Source organism: Orcinus orca, chromosome 8 (genome assembly GCF_937001465.1).
Source record: "Orcinus orca chromosome 8, mOrcOrc1.1, whole genome shotgun sequence".
Lineage (NCBI taxonomy): Eukaryota > Metazoa > Chordata > Mammalia > Artiodactyla > Delphinidae > Orcinus > Orcinus orca.
The window spans coordinates 5390255-5406191 of NC_064566.1; the positions used below are offsets into that span (position 1 = coordinate 5390255).

A 15937-nucleotide genomic window follows, 5' to 3' on the forward strand; every position below is an offset into this window, starting at 1 on the left:
TCAGTGCCATGATTGAACACTTTAATAATCCAAGGGCACAGCTCAACTGCGGGAGGCCGGGGGGCAGCCCCCCTCGACTGGCAGCCGTTGTCTGCAGTCCTTCGTGTTCATGATTCAGGGGCACGGCCACCCCCAGCAGAGACACTCACGCACACTCGCTCCTGTACCCCTCGGCACAGCCCCAGGTCTCTGGAACTGGCCCGGGGTCCCACTGCCCTCATCTCTACCCACTCTCTTAGCGCCCGGGGCGCCCACGGCCTTTCTTGGACTTCTTGGTCCCTGAAGGGGGTCGGATGGGGAGGGGGGCAGTGCTCGAGGGCGGCGGTAGTGGCGGCAGCGGCAGCAAGAGAGGGGGTAGAGTGGGCTCCAGGGGCTCCGGTGGGCCGGGGCTGGGCCGGAATCCCTCAAAGGGCGAGAACTTCAGGGGGCTGCAGGGGAAACCGAGGCAGAGTCAGCATTTCCTGGCACGGGGCCAGGATGCAGTCAACTGCCCACCCAGGCGGCCCCTGCCATAGAAGTTCCCATGGTAGACGGAGAAACAGAGGCTGAGGCTGGTTCAGAGACGGCCAAGGCAGCCCTGGGGTTGACGGCAGAGCCAAAGCTAGAACGGCCCCCGCCCCGCGGTACCTGATGGGGGTCCAGGGGCTGCCGTTGAGGCGCCTGGGGGAGCGCAGCTTGGGCTGGAGGGAGAAGCCCTCCTTGATGCTGTCCAGGACGGAGGGCGCCACGTACGTGAAGCCCTAGGGGGCAGAGGCGGGGCCAGGCGAAGCTCAGGGTCCACCGCTCCTTGGCCACACCCCTGCCCGTGTCCCTGTAACCCTCAGGCCCCCAGACCTCACCAGGAAGGCCTGGTTGGCGCTCTCACTGAGGGCCGTGTCGTCTGGACTGTCCACCGGCGTCTGCCTCGTGAAGTGGGAGTCAAACTGGCTCACGTCCTCCTCCGACTGCTGTGGGCACCCCGGGGGGAGAGTCAGGGGTGTCCAGGACAGGGGCCTCCATCCGCCCCCAGGCCAGTGGGACCTCCACTCACCAGGGACGGCCGGAAAGGGGGGTCCACTCGGCGGGCCAGGAGGTCATCCCAATTAACGTGCCGGAAGAAGGGGTGCCTCTGTGGGCAGAGTGCCCCCAAACGTGCCAACATTTCACCCTCCATGGCTCCCTCAGAAACCCCCTCTGCTCTAGGGCCCTGTCCCCTGCACCCAGACACCCTTGGGGGCTCAGCCCTGCCCCCTCGTAATGGTCCCAGACCCACCTGCACATCAGCGGCGTCCCCAGGGCCACCCCCGATACGTTGGCTGGGATTCCGCTTCAGAAACTGCAGGATAAGGGCAGCGGGTGAGGGTCTCGGGCGGAGGTACCGATTGTTTGAGTGGCCCCAGGGGGTGGGGAAAGGTGAGAAAGGGGTCGTGGCTTGCGGTGGGGGCCCTGGAGTGTGGTCTCCACCTACTGACACCCTCAGGATTTCCAAGGTTTGGTCCCATGGCCCCTTCTCCACAAAGCCTTTGCTGGCATCACCCCAGGGCACATTCGTGGGGATCCAACTCACAATCTGGATGGGGTGCCTAGCCTCCCACTTTGATCCCCAGTGACCGACTTTTTGAGGAGAGCGGCTAGTGCATGGTGCAGGCCTCGCTGATTAGGACTCAGACTAGGGACCTGGCCAAGGTCGGCAGCTGGTCCGCGCCAGAGCTGACGTCTCACACCTCACAGCCAATGCTCCTCGTCCCAAAGGGACATCGTACAGGTGGGGGAAGGGGAGTGGGGAGCTCCAGCAACCCTGGCCCAGGGAGACTCAGGAGCCTATGCAGGGCCTGGGAGAAGAGACGGGGGCCGTACCAAGGGCAGGAGGGAGCCCACCTTTTTGACGAGGTCCCGGGCATCTGGGGTGAGGTAGGCGGGCAGCTCCAGCTTCCCTCTGATGATCTTATCCATGGTTTTCTTCCGGTTCTCTGCAGTGAAGGGTGGCTGGAGAAGGCAGAGGGTGAGAGGAGCCTTGCGGGCCTCCCACCAGGCCCGCCCCTGCCCCGGGAGGGGGCCCTCCTCCCGCCCCCATGCCCACCCTCCCGAGGAGGCTGGACTTGCCGATCCAGTGAGCATGTCGTACATCAGGGCCCCCAAGCTCCACCAGTCCACCGCCCGGTTGTGGCCACTGCGCACCAGAATCTCAGGGGCCCTGGGGGCCAGGTGGAACCATCAGTCAGGCCGAGCCCTGCCTGGCTGTCCTCCCGACCCCTGGGCCCAGCCGGCTGCCGCTTACATGTACTCGATGGTGCCGCAGAAGGTGTGGGTGACGGCACCCTCGTGAATCGACTCCTTGCAGAGGCCGAAGTCCGTCAGTTTGATGTGACCTGAGGAAGAATGTTAGGGCGGGTCGGTCAGGACCCCAGGCCACCCCGCGGGGCTCAGCCCTCCCCACACATGCGCACCCTGGCTGTTGAGCATGATGTTCTCAGGTTTGAGATCCCGGTAGATGATGCCTTGGGAGTGGAGATGGCCCAGGGCCAGTGTGATCTCTGACAGGTAGAAACTGCAGAGACAGGACAGGGTGAAGGCAACGTGGGGGTGGGGGGGGGGTGGAGCCAGGCCCTGGCGGGGAGGGGTCCCTGGACCCCCTCAGGAGAGAGGCTGGAGGTAACACCCACCAGGCCGTGTCTTCCAGGAAGATGCCCTCTCGCTCCAGATGTGTGAAGAGCTCGCCGCCTGCGACACAAACATGTCAGCAGCTGTGTGCTGGGACCAAGCTCCTCTGCTCGCCGAGCCTTGGTTTCTTCTCGGGGAGAGTGGGGCTCGTAATTCCCGCCCTACCTGCCTCCCAGAGCTGCCGTGGGGACTCAATTCAATTCAGCAAATGTCTACCGACGCCTACTCGGTGCCTGGCCCTGTGCTGGGTGAAGCTGGGGACAGAGATGAGGAGCCCCAGCCACTGCCCGCAGGACGCTCAGTCTACTGGGGAGACAGACACGCACACAGCTGCTCCAATGTGCCAGACTGAGGCAACGGCCCTGAGAGCCTACCAAAACCTTCACAGAGGAGACAGGAGGACACAGTTAACCCCAGCGTGAGGGGACAGAGAAAGTCCCTGGCAGCGGTGAGACTTAAAGGGGATGCAGAGATGGAGCGCAGGAAATGAAGCTCCCAGGGCTCATCGGGACAGATGGGGTCAGTAGGAAAAGCAGGCCCGGATCGCTTCATGGCGAGCAGGGGACACCAGGCCAAGGAGGCCAGGCTTGATCCGGGCAGTTGCAGGGAGCCATGGAATTCTGAGTAGGAGTGTTGGGGGCAATCCCGTGCTCTGAGACGATGACCCTGGAAGTTGGTGGAGGAGACACTAGGAAGAGGGTGAGCTGGAGGCTTTGAGGCCAGTTAAGAAACAACTGTGGCGCCTCCCCTCCGCCCAAGAGAGTAGAGAGGATAGAGAACACTGCAGAGAATGAACCATCTGGATTGGGATCTGACTGGATGCAGGGCACACAGAAGGGGGGACCAGCACATGAAGGGCTACTGGAAATGGACAAAACAACCCTCTGGACATCTATACAAACTCCCACCATTCCCATCCACCCCCAACACCGGTGAGGGATACAAGAGGCACTGGACAGACGTTTGCTGAATGAATGAATGAATGAATGAACGAACGGACAGAGGGATGGATGAGGTGGGGCCCCCCTGGCCATTCTACATACCATGTCTCTCCCAGCTCCCCCCAGAGCTCCCTGTGCTGGTTCCCTGGCCTTGCCCACACCCCAGATGGGCCCGCACTCATACCACTGAGGCACTCCAGGATGAGGTAGAGTTTGCCACCAGTCTGGAAGGCATAGGCCAGTTCCACAATGAAGGGGTGCTTCACTGACTCTAGAATGTTCCGCTCAGCCCGCGTGTGTGCCGTGTCCTTGGCGTTGCGCACAATTTTGGCCTGCAGAGGCAGGGATCAGTTAGAAGGTGGGCCCCCAGGACTCCCTCAGTCCCTCCAGCCATTACCCTTCAGCCATTCTCTATCACCGCATTGTATTTCTCCATAATTCTGCAGCTATCAGCAACCATCCTTTCCAGGGACTGGTTTATTCCAGCAGCACCGTGTTTCTCAACTTCCGCACTCGTGACATTTGGGGCAGATAATTCTTTGCTGTGGGGGGCTGTCTTTTGCATTGTAAGACCTTTAGCAGAATCCCTGGGCTCGACCCACTGGATGCCTGTGGCAGTCCCTCTCTAGTCGTGACTCAGAAATGTACACCGACATCGCCAGCATTGCCAGACGTTGCCTGGGAGGCAGTACTGCCCATGGTTGAGAATGTACTGCAGAACAATATAATTGCTACTGACAATACACAAGCAAGTGCTCAAGATAGCGACCATCCCCTCCACTACGTTCACTGCTGTCTCCCAAAGGCCGGTGTAGTACATTGGGAATGGCAGCCACTGGGTGAGGATCTGCCGGCTGAACGAATGACTCACCTTCCTCAGGACTTTCATGGCATATATTCTGCCCACATTGGTGCCCTGCACCTTTCGCACCTGGAACACCTGCAGGGCAGGGGAGACAGGATCAACCTCCCTCTCCATATTCTATCTTCAAAAAGCCCTACCCTGAAGCTCTGGTACTGGGACCAAGAGGCCCACCCAGGAGTGGGGCGGTAAAGATTTCAAGTCCTCCGATTCTAAGAGGATTTACAAGTCGAACTATTTTTCTTTTAACTTTTTGGCTGCAGGGCATGTGAGATCTTAGTTCCCCGACCAGGGATCGAATCCCCGCCCCCTGCATTGGAAGTACTGGACCGCCACAGAAGTCTCTATAAGTCTAATTTGTTTTGAGACCCTTTGGTGCAGCAAGACTAAGGCTGTGAGGCCAGTGAGGAAGGAGGAGGGCCAGTACCTTGCCATAGTTCCCCTTGCCCAGCACGCGCAGCAGCTCGAAGCAGTGGGGCCCGATGCGCTCAGGGCCCGGGTTCACACTGCTCTCAGTCAGCTCCACCTCTTCATAGTGCCCCACAGGCCTGTGGACACAAGAAGTTAACGGGCGCAAGCTCCAATGCTCCTCAGGTCCCCTTCCCCAGCCCATTCCTTCCTCCCCCAACACAACCCTCACTCACTCCAGGCCAGCCGCCCTCAACTCGGCAAGGGGACACACGTCCTGTGAGAAACCGAGGGGTAAGAGCCAAGGGAGGTGCCAGGCTCCCTCCCCCCAAGCTGGACTGCTTGGCCCAGGCGTGGAAAGGGTGACGAATGGGAGCTGGCAGGCGATGGGCCAGGACTGCGGAGGAGAGGCGAGGGCAGGAAAGGGAGACGCAGGGGAAGGGCTGGGGGCCTGCAAGACAGGTGGGGGTGAAGGTAGGATCAGAGCCTAATAGTGGCCGGGATCTTAGACAGACCGGGGTCTGCAGGAGAGGAGCCCACTCTGGGGGCGGGGGGCGGGGCGGGGGGCGCACGAGCGATCCCACCGCCTGGATGATGGGATCGAGCCGGGATCGAGCTGCGCCCGGACGGACCACTCACCGCGGGGCTGAACTCTGGCTCGCCCTCGCCCTCGCTGCCTTCCTCCGTCTCCAGGTCCAGGTCAAACACCGCCGCCATGCCCGCACCGGCCCCGCGGGCTCCCAGGTGCTTACCTAGCAGCGCTCTGACTGACTGACCGGCCCGGGCCTTACGTCATCATTCCGCGACTGCGGTCTCGCGCGCCGATGACGCAAGAGACTGCCCCTCCCGCGAGCTGGCGGCGAGAAAAGTTGGCGTCCGTCACAAGGCATCTCGGGCATGGTAGTTCCTGAGTGCCGGGGTGCTAAAGCCCGCCGAACCTTCTTCCGCGGGCCCTTCAGTCTTCCCAGCACAGCTTCCTCCGGGGTGGCACAGGACAAGGGCCTCCTGGAAGCCGACCATTTTGGTTCTGGGGCGACTTTGACTTTGGACGGGGCAGAGTCGAAGTGCATGCAGGTGTGAGTGTAAATGCAATTCCCAGCCCTGTTGGAGCCCTACGCTGCCAGGTTGTCTGGGTGGTGGCGAGAGGCGGGTCGAGTATATCTCTCTGTTCGCCTCTGAAAGGGAGCCGGCTGCTGCATCACGGTCTCTAACGTGCCTCCCGCTCGAGGACCCTCAAGTCAGCATTTACTGCTCCGTGCTCAGCTCACTGCTGGGCTTTGTTGCCAGATTCCTGCCGGAAAGGGTTTGGGTCTCACTGATCCACCCGTAATTATGGGCTTGTGCTGTGCGTCAGACACACGAACTCGTGTTTGGTGACACTACAATAATGAACACACCAAACCTAGTCCGTGAGTTTAGATTTGGGGATGGATTCTTGTTGGATGGGACTCTGAGAGTGTGAACTGGGCCAGACCAGGCCTTGGATGAGTTCTAATTTTTGGAAGCTGTCTGGGTGTGCATTCCAGTTGGACAGGGGAGGCTAGATATGAGTTCACATGGACAGAATTCAGGTTCTCCAGGCTGGAGGAGGGTTATCTGGTTGGGTGTGGCCCTCGTTGTAATTCCACCCTCGGGTTTGTGTCCTGGTGTAGGTGCCCCTGGCAGGTCCCTCGCCAAAGGTCAACCCAGAGGCCTGGTCAGTGTGGCAGTTTATCCTTAGCTCTAGACGCTACATGTATCCCCTAACTACCTCTCCCTCCCCCTTCCCCATCCCCTGTCTACCTGAGCTTGAGAAGTGTTGGCCAAGTCGCAAGAACCTATCCCAGACTCTGGACGTTTCACTAGTCCATAAGCCTTTATTTGGAGAGGGACGCTTATGGAGCTGTCCACAGCTCCTGTGCAGCACAGAGGCAGAGTTCTTAAAGCAGCCTCCCCTGAATGAGGAAGGGAGTGTAGAGTCTCCTCTGCCAATGCTAGTTAGGTGTGCCTGAGGCCAAAGCACCAAAGCTTGGTGGATAAGGTGCATAGTGCACGGGAGGGGTGTTCACATGTCTCAGGGCCACATATAGGAGGTGAGTGGGGCCTGGAAGCTGAGTGGGCAGGTACAACTTAGTAAAAGCAGAAACCTGGACCTTGCATCTTGTCCCTCGACTCTTCATCCGCTGTGGTATGACATTGAGGCAGTGGCTTTTCCTCTCTGAGCCTGTTTCCTTTTCTGTAGAATGGGGCAATAGTGTCTGCCTGAAGGGGAGATGGTTACTACTGACCCCAAGTCATCTGCTTCTACTGCTCAGGCCAAATGAGGCACGTGGGGCACTGCCAAACATTGTCAGCAGGCTCCAGAACTATCTAGAATTTGTTAAATGAGGGAGAGTAGGAGGACGAGGGGTTTAGTCTCAGATTTTCTTGGGATTTGTCCAAAGGCAGAGGCCAGGTTCTCTCCTGTAGGCAGCAGGAAGAGACAGACCTGGAGGGGTGGGATGGATGGGCTGGGTTTGGGCCCACTGGAACTAACCTGGGGGCACGGGGTGTGTGTGTGTGTGTGTGTGTGTGTGTGTGTGTGTGTGTGTGTGTGTGTGTGTGTGTGTGTGTGTGTGTGTGTGTGTTGTGTGTGTGTGTGTGTGTGTGTGTGTGTGTGTGTGTGTGCGCGTGTGTGCAGCTGTTGTTGCTTCTCCATGACTAGAGTCCTGGGAAGCTACGGGCTGGACTGGGGCCTTCGGGAGGACAAGCAGCCCACCAGCTACTTCTTTTGTGGCTCCTCAAGTCCAGGAGGCCGTGGTGTCAGAATAGCCCTGCCGCTCTGGAACAGACCTGGGGCCTTGGAGGGGACCAGACCTCTCCAACGGTTGGGGCAGGGCCATGGGAAGAGAAGCAGGGAGAGCACCGGGGAGCAGAGGGCACCACCGCATTCCCTCCAGCACTTTGCCCCTGCCCTGTGGCCCCAGCACTATTTGAAGTGGGACAAGAAGTAGGCAACGGGATAGTGGGGCCCGTCGATGCCCAGGCCCTGGCAGAGGCCCAACAGGCGGAGACGGGCCTCGGCCGGGCTGGGCCCAGCACAGGCCACACTGCAGTAGGGCTCCTCGTATTCTCCAGGCACAAGGGTCTCCTCCAGCAGATTGAGACGCAGCAGGCCCTGGTCATGAAGAGCCTGTAGGGTCTCGCGGCTGGCGGTGGAACTCAGCGCCTGCAGATGCTGGGACACCAGGCACATGACACCCACCAGGTGGCCACGGGCGCGTGGGTGGGCAGGCAAGGCAGGCCGCAGGCCGCAGGCCACCATAGCAGCAGCGAGCAGCAGGTCCACACCATAAAGCTCCAGGATCCAGTCTCGCAGGTAGAAGCCACCCATGCGGGGGTTGATCTCGATGAGCCGCGGCCCAGCCCTAGTCAGCTTGAGCTCCACGTTGAAGACCCCATCCAGCAGCCCGCAGCCCAGGCAACAGCGGAAGGCTGCCTGCACCAGCTGCGCCTCCTGCTCTGGTGCCAGCCCAGTGGGCATGCAGGCCGCTGTCTCAGTGAAGCCAGGCAGCCGTGTGGGGCCATTGTCGGAGACGAAGGCAGCCAGCAGTCTCCCCCCAAACAACACCAGATCCACGTCGTGCTCGGTGCCCTCGATGAACTCCATCAGCAGCATGGCATTGCCCCAGCCCAGCCCGATGCCGGGGTGGTCGGCCTCGACCTGCAGGTCTCGGGCGATCCGGGAAAAGTGCTCGTGGCACTGTGACGCGTCCTCCACCAGCCGTACACCCACTGCACCCGCCCCAAACTCCAGCTTCATGACACCTGGCAGGGGCACCTGGCGGACAGCCCTGTCCACGTCGGCCTCGCTCTCCAATGGGCAGCAGGGCACAGCATAGAGGGAGGGTGCAGGCCAGGGTGGGCCATGGTGGCACAACAAGTGCAGCTGGGTGCGGCTCTTCTGCTTAGCCACGTGCATGGCGGCTGGCGGGTTGCAGGGCAGACCCAGCTCCTGGCAGAGCAAGGCCGTGAGCACCAGGCAGTCATCCCAGTAGGAAAAGCAGCCGTCTAGCTGCAGGCCGCGTGCCCGCACCAGCTCCGCCAGCACCCGTGCGTTCTCCTCATCCCTCTGGTGCTCTGTTATATTGAAGTGGATGAAGGTCTGCACTAGCTGGGACGCAAAGTGGTTGGGGTCTGAGTCCACCAGGTGCAGCTGCAGAAACCACAGGGCGGCAACACACCGAGATCAGCTTGTGCTGGGCGCTGGGCAATAGGATGGGGCCTAGAACATGGTCCTGGTCCTCAGGGGAGACAGCTTCACCAGTGCTACGCGCTCAAAACATATTTGTTGATGATTGAATAGAAGGTACAGAGGTGGGACACCTAATCCAGCCAAGAGAGTAGGGAAGGCAACCTAGAGGAGGCAGTGCTTAACCTGGGAGCTCAGTAAGGTTTAGCCAGAGGAAAGATGGCTGCAGGAGGGGGGGCGGGTGTCATCTAGATGGGAGGGGTGGCAGAGAGGGCTGGTGGAATCTTTCCCACTGGCAGGCTCAGTCTGGCCAGGGTTTGTAGGGAAACCACCAGGGTTCGTAGGGAAACCACCAGGGTTAGGGCTTGGGACTGCTGGTCTGGTGTCCCGAGTGGCCTTTTACTCCTAGCAGGGACAAAATTCAGCTAGGGGCGGGAAAAAGTTGAGACCCCTAACCTGGACGCGGCGACAGGCCCCGCCCCTACGCTTGGGCTCCAGGCCCCCGGCTAGATCGCCCCGCGCAGGCCCCGCCCCAAGGCCAACACCGCCCCTGGCCCCGCCCCGGGCCCTGCCTCCACCACTCAGGCCGGAACTTTGAGCCCCGCCCCGCCCCACCCCGCCCACCTTGAGCCCGTAGTCGCGCGCCGCCTCCCACACGAACTTCTTGCTGACACCGCCCGCGCCGAGCAGCAGCAGCTGTTTTCCCTCCATGAGGCAGCGCGCCGAGCGCCGCAGCATCGTCTCCACCAGCGGCGCGGCCGCCGCCTCCTCGGCTGCCAGCCCCGGGCGCGGCGCGGCCCACAGCCCTTCGAGCGCGCCACACGCCTCCAGACACAGGCCTCCGTTCAGCTCCAGGGCCACGGGGGTCAGCGCGCGGCCGGCCACCGTCAGGGCGAAGTCCACCCCTGGGCCGGGCAGGGGGCGCGGGCTCAGTGCGGGCCGCCTTCGGGCCTCGGGCCCCCCTCCTCCCGTCCCCGTCCCGGGCGGCCTGCACTCACCGAGGAAGTCAGTGCGGACCTGGCGCCCGCCGCGCTGCTCAGCGCTCAGGCTGGCCTCCAGGGTCAGCACGGCGGCTAGCGCGGCCTCGGCCGCCGCCTTGACGCGCTGCCGCACGACTGCCACCTGCGAAGCCTCACCCAGGCCGCACTGGGCCAGCGCCGCCTCCAGCGTCCGTGGCAAGGAGCTCTGGTGCCGCAGAGGCCGGTCCCCACGGCCCACGCTGCACACCACCTGGGCAAGGTGCGGCTCAGGGGGCTGGTCCAGGAGGAGTCCTCCCGGGACTATCCCTGGCCCCAGCACACCTTCCCCTATGCCACGATCCAGGCCACAGCCCTCACTGGACATTCAAGTCCTGTCCTCCAATGTGACTTACACTGCCCGTCTGGTCCCCCTGGGGGGACTCTACCCAGGCTTCCAGGCCCAGCTGGGGCCTCTGCTCCCTAAGGGCTCTAAGCATGCTTGTTCCTAGTGCCTACAGCCCTGGGGGCCTGTCCCACCCTGGTGGGCTTAGCCCTAGAGCTCCCTGAGGGCAAGGTTGAGTCTCTCCCTCTCAGCTTGGCCCAGAGCTGTGTACCTAGGAGGGTCCCTAAGCCTCTCTCCTAAAGGGCTCCAGTCCCTGGAGGTTTGTCAGGGACCCTGGGTCAGCCTCTTCTGTGGGGAAGAGCTCTCTGGGAAGAGGTTTCAGCCCTGGGCCCTGTTACCCAGCATGGGATACCAGGTAGGGCTCCGGATGTGGGAGGAGCACAGGAAGGGTTGGAGAGAAGGGAGAGTGTCAGACGAAGTCCTCCCAGAGACAACCAAAATCCTCCGCCCCCCCCCCCCCCGCCCCAAGATTTTGTCCTCTCTCTGCCCAGGGGCCCTCATCAGCTCAGTGGAACTGGGCTGGGGTGTGGCAGCAGGGGCATGACCTGGACCTGAGCCATGCTCACCTTGCTCAGCAGGGGCTTGTCACCCTGTGTCCGACAGACCACAGCACAGATACGCAGAGCCAGCTCAGGGCCAGGCAGGGGGCTGCCTGGGGGAAGACGGTGAGGCCTGAGCACAGAGCAGCCAGGAGGCCGAGCCATGCTCTCCCTCTGGCTGGCACAGGTGGCTCTCACCTGGGAAGGGCAGCCGGGCAGGTGGGCATACAGCCTCCACCAGGACACTCTCCTCCTCCTCTAATTTCTCCAGCAATGCCAGCACTGTGTCCACCACTGGGCCCAGCTCAGCTCGGGGATACAGACGCATTGCCTGCCGCCCCCTCCAGCGCCAGCCACTGAGCTTCATGGCTACCTGCAACAGGCAGGGGAAGGGGGCCTCCTCACCACCCCACGTACATGCAGGGTGGGACGCTCATACCACAGGAGCTAATGAGTAAACTGAGGTAAGAAGGCAGGGGATTACCACAGAGATGGGGCAGTAGTAGGGCTCAAAGTTGGGGACCGCTTCCCAGCAGGACCCGGTAACCCTCCACGGGTCCCCTCCTGCTGGCCTCTGCACAACCTCGGGGGCCGAGCCTGTTACCTGCAGGGCATCACCCAGGGCCTCAGAGTGCAGAAAAGCCCCTACTTCTTCCTTCACCAGTGTCTCTTGGCCCTCTTTGCCATTCAGCTCCACCAGCCGTAGTCCCGGGCTGGCATCCCCTCCCCTCAGCAGTGCTGGCGGCTTGTAGGTGAAAGCCAGGGTAGCTGGTACAGCCACGTCACCCTGCCGAGCTAGCAATCGCCTCGTCAGCAGCCGGTCCTCCAGCAGCCGGGCCAGCTCGGCTGAGGCTCCTGTGGGGCAGGTCAGGTCGCGAGCGAGCTCAGCTGCCTCTCGACCCCGGCTAGGCCCCAGCCCCAGGCCTGCCAGGAAGTAGGTGGCGCGGCGAGGGGGGACAAAATCGTCCAGGAATGTCAGGCCCCCCGGGTGGAAGCTCACAGCCTTGGAGACCAGCAGGGCTGCCTCGCCTGGCTGCCCTGGTGCTGGCACCTTTGTCAGCCAGGCAGGGGACAGGCAAAGGAGCATGTTTCCTGTGGGCAGAGGGAGGAGGGTTGCTGGCCAGGGAAGGCTTAATGCCCCCATGCCCTCCACCTCCAGCCTGGGCCCCTGGGTAGTCAGGGGCAGCTGCTCCCAGAACCCACCCCCACTCGGAGTAGGGCAGCTGGCCCGGTGGAATGCAGGCAGTTGCCAGGGTTGGCGGGTATTTTGGGATGTGGCCGGGCCAGGGCAGGGCTGCCCTTTCTGTAGGAGGGGGTGGGGGAACTTGGGCACACACTCACCCGGGCTCTGGACCCCACCCTCCAGCAGCAGAGACAGAAAGGTGCTGGGCGATCCCAGAATGCACAAGGTCACCTCCGCCCCAGGACAGCCTTGAGGAAGAGGACGTTGCCAAGCTCACCAGGGGCTCCCCTTGCTCTCTTTCCACCCACCTTTCCCCACCCCCATAGCCCTGCCCTCACCCTTGGACCCCCAGGTCCTCCCCGGGTATCGGACGAGAAAAGTAAAGGGGACAGAGGAAGCTGGAGAGCAAAGGGGAAGCTGCCTGTCTACCTTGCCCTCTGAGGCTAGCTCCCTCCCCTCTGCAGCTGGCCCAGAAGGCACTGGAGGCTGGGTGACTGGAGACATGGGTTCTAGCCTGAGCTCTGCCACTGACTTTCTGTGTGACCCTTGGTCCGTGTGCGGTGGGGGGAGGAGTCTCTGCACCTCAGTTTCCCAGTCTGTACAATGGGGCCCAGTCTGTGATGTTCACACACTCTAGCTGTAAGCCCTCTGTCCACACAAAATCTTTTGTGGCTGCCTGATACATAAAACAGATAAAGCAGAGGAGGAGTCCTGGGTCCCAGCTGCTAGCTGCCTCCACAGCGGCTGCCAGGACACTTCTGTAGAAGCTCTGGCTCCACAGAACATGGACTGCAAATCCCAGGGCTGGATTTTCCGGGGGTGGGAGGGAAGCCGTGGTCTCTGACTTTACTGGTGCCAGATGCCCTTTGAAAAGCCTGCCTTCCAGAGGTTGACTGGCCTTGTCTCCCTGGCTTCAGACCAAGCCAGAGCCTAGGGGAAGGGGCCGACCTTGACAGAGATGGGAAGCAGGCTGGGCTGCAGGTGTCTCCCTCCTCCTAGGGGTGCTCCCTCCCCCCAGGGGTGCCCCCCTCCATGGAACCCTCGGGCACCTGTGCGGGGCACCTGGCTGCGGTCTTGGGTCTCCGGAAGGCCAGCTTGCTGCAGACAGCTCTGCAGGAGACTGTAGTAGTAGACAGTCCAGGCCCGGGCCTCCGCCCCCTCGGGGGAGCCCTTGCAGTCCAGGGCCACGTCATGGCGCCAGGAACCATGGAAGCAGCCTGGGGGTGGCAGGCCAGAGCCCCCACCCCATGGGCCCTCCTCTTCTTCCAGGTCCTTGGAGTCCAGGGGGGAGTCACACTCGGGACCCAGCGGATCCAGGGACAGCTGAGGGAGGCAGAGGTGGTGGGTCTTGGGCAGGGTGGGCAAGGGGCATATTAAGTCACCCAAGGGTATAAGTCCCCCACTCTCCTAACCTTGGGCAGACACTGTCCTAGGAACAAAAGAGGATGGGTTGGGTTGGGTTGGGGGATGAAGGCCTGTCACCAGGAACATGTAAGTGGGAGTGCTTTGTAAACTGTATGTGCAGTGCCCCAGCGGGTGGGAGCAGAAAGCAATGCACTGCTGGCTGGATCACTGCCCCCTCATCCCACGCCCAGGTCTGCCCCAGCTTGGTTCAGAGGGGCAGAGGTTTTTTGCCGGTTTTGCTTATCGAGGCAGCCCTGGGACCTAAAACAGCCCTGGCACGCTGTAGCTGCTCAATGTTTGATGACTGAAGAATAAGTGAACGAATGAACCAAGCAATCACTCTTGGGCTGCTCTCTTTTCTCTGGCCTCAGTGACCCATGTACCACCGTGGAGTTCTGCTGAGACCTAAATATGTGGGTGAAGCTGGTCCACGGTCATCTCCAAGTAGCTGGAGAATCTACCATACGCCCAGTCCTGGGCCAGGCATTAGTAAGGAAGAAGCTGGTGCCCTTCTTTTCAGATGTTCTGAGTCATGGAAATGCTCACTTTAGATGAAATCTTACACCCTGCCCCTCTCTGAGGCTGGCTGACTCCCAAATGAGGCTGCTCAGAAGCTCACTGTGAACACACGTGCAGACACAGGTGGGCCTGTCCTCCGGGGGACAGGCTGGGCCTCCTTGGACAAGTCGTGAGGTTTCTTTGGGACTTGTGGGTGCCTGGTGCCTGCCCTGTCCCCCCCCGGGGTGCTGATGAGGCTTGGACCTAGAGAATCACCGTGGTCATTGCGAGACAGCATACTGCAGGCAGCCGGGAGGGCAGAGGTCTGGGCCTCAGACCTGGCCTGGAATCCCGGTTCGCCGGTGCCAAATCTGCGGCTTGGTGCCCTTTCTTAGGAGCTGAGTCCCCTAAGAGCCCAGAATGGGTTCACTGCTATGTTCCCAAACTTAGAATGGGGCAGGGCGCATGGTAATAATAAGTTGCAGGTTGAATGAATGCCAAAGGGGACCAAGAGTGCCCGCCTCCCAGAGCTGATGGGGGAGAGAGGCAGTGCCTGGCACACAGCAGCTGCTTGTCCCATGGCACACAGAGTGGGCGGTCAAGGGGTGTGTGCGCAGCTGGTCACGGGTCTGTCCGCACAGACAGCCCCAGGGTTAGGCTTCTACGCGCCCCGCCCGATGCCGCCCTCCGGGCCCTCCCTCTGATTGGGGTCTTGGGCTTTGGTGGGGAGGGACCAGAGGAGACTCACCATCTCACAGGTGGAGAGGCTGACAGACTGATGGAAGAGACTGACAGAGAGAGACAGAGGAGGGAGTCAGGGCGGCCGGATCTCTACTGCAGAGCCCAGCCCCTAAGACTCTGGGTCAGAGAGGTGCCCGCGACCGCGTGCGGCTCTCCTGTCCCAGCCAGGAGGTGTCCAAGGCTGCCCCACCCCCACCCCAAGGAAGCAGAGGGATTGCTGACGCCCGGACCCCATGGGGCCCGCACCCCAAGCTCACACATCCCAAGCTGCGCGGGGCAGGGCCGGGGGTCCTGGCGCTCAGCCCTTCCAGCGGGGGGCGCGCCGGGTCCCCGCGCGTGTGTGCGCGCGTCTGGGAGGGGTATGCAGGCGGTGTCACGGGTCCCGCTGGGGGGCGCGGGCGCTCAAGGTCCCGTCCCCGCGGCCCCTGCCCCGCAGCCCCCTCCCTGGCTCTCCCCGGGGCGCGGGCAGCAGCCGGGGTACCTGGCGGGCGGCAGCGGCTCGGCGGGGCTCTGCCGGGCTCGGCGGGCGGCGCGGACCCGGCGGGACTCGGCGGCGGCGGCGGCGGCACAGCGCCCGGCCGAGGCGGCGCCGCTTTATATAGAAGCGCCCGGGGCATGCCCAGTGCCAGGCGCGGGGCGGCGCGGGGCGAAGTGGCCCGGCCCCACCGTCCTCCAGCCGGGGGACCCGGCAAAACCTCCGCCACCCATCCTGAACCTGGGGTCCTGGGGGTGGGCGGGCCCGACCCTGCCAGAGGCAAGGCGCGGGGGGGCGGGGGGCGGGCAGGGAGAGACAAACAGAGGGACAGGCAGAGGGACAGACAGGAGACCTTCGGAGACACAGTAAGTCGAACAGTGGGCCAGGTTCTAGCGGATAGCGATCGTCAGAGAGGGTCACAGACTAAGGGGCCGCGGTAAAGAAAAGACAGAGGACAGAGGGGGATAAATAGAGAGAGACCCATAATGGAAGAGAGATGGAAAGAGAATAGAGGGGGAGGGGAAAGCTGGAGCCGGCAGAGACTGGTACCAGGGCTTGCCCTCAGGGCTGGGGTAGCCAGGAGAGCGGCTGGAGCACACAGTCCGGAGCCCTAACCTTGGATGGAGTCCTGAGCTCCCCAGCACCCGGGGCCGCAGCTGTCTGCCAAGGAGCAC

At 62.2% G+C, this 15937-nt stretch overlaps 2 protein-coding genes across 6 annotated transcripts; both read right to left on the reverse strand.

The window, feature by feature from the left end:
* Window positions 1–7: 7 nt before the first annotated feature.
* Window positions 8–6539, reverse strand: RPS6KB2 (ribosomal protein S6 kinase B2). 3 transcript variants are annotated; one of them, XM_004278012.4, is made up of 15 exons: window positions 5491–6539; window positions 5088–5128; window positions 4871–4991; window positions 4453–4521; window positions 3766–3913; window positions 2643–2700; window positions 2427–2527; window positions 2258–2348; window positions 2083–2173; window positions 1858–1965; window positions 1253–1315; window positions 1031–1108; window positions 840–947; window positions 628–740; window positions 8–428 (listed from the first exon to the last, which is right to left on the reverse strand). In XM_004278012.4, exons 1-15 carry the CDS (start codon window positions 5566–5568, stop codon window positions 236–238), a joined length of 1461 nt encoding a protein of 486 aa, XP_004278060.1. In that variant the 5' UTR covers window positions 5569–6539; the 3' UTR covers window positions 8–235. The 3 variants fall into 3 exon arrangements, with proteins under 3 accessions (XP_004278060.1, XP_033258283.1, XP_049569584.1); XM_033402392.2 differs by having other exon boundaries at window positions 5088–5302; XM_049713627.1 differs by lacking the exons at window positions 2083–2173; window positions 2427–2527 and having other exon boundaries at window positions 5088–5302.
* Window positions 6540–6683: 144 nt separating this feature from the next.
* On the reverse strand, window positions 6684–15540 carry CARNS1 (carnosine synthase 1). 3 transcript variants are annotated; one of them, XR_007478843.1, is made up of 11 exons: window positions 15270–15540; window positions 14796–14835; window positions 13195–13468; window positions 12304–12393; window positions 11567–12054; window positions 11161–11335; window positions 10990–11075; window positions 10060–10291; window positions 9686–9966; window positions 7589–9025; window positions 6684–7546 (listed from the first exon to the last, which is right to left on the reverse strand). XR_007478843.1 is itself a non-coding variant. In XM_049713626.1 (10 exons), exons 2-10 carry the CDS (start codon window positions 14796–14798, stop codon window positions 7799–7801), a joined length of 2856 nt encoding a protein of 951 aa, XP_049569583.1. In that variant the 5' UTR covers window positions 14799–14835; window positions 15270–15540; the 3' UTR covers window positions 6684–7798. The 3 variants fall into 3 exon arrangements, 2 of the variants coding, with proteins under 2 accessions (XP_049569583.1, XP_033258281.1); XM_049713626.1 differs by having other exon boundaries at window positions 6684–9025; XM_033402390.2 differs by lacking the exons at window positions 14796–14835; window positions 15270–15540 and having other exon boundaries at window positions 6684–9025; window positions 13208–13344.
* Window positions 15541–15937: the final 397 nt, after the last annotated feature.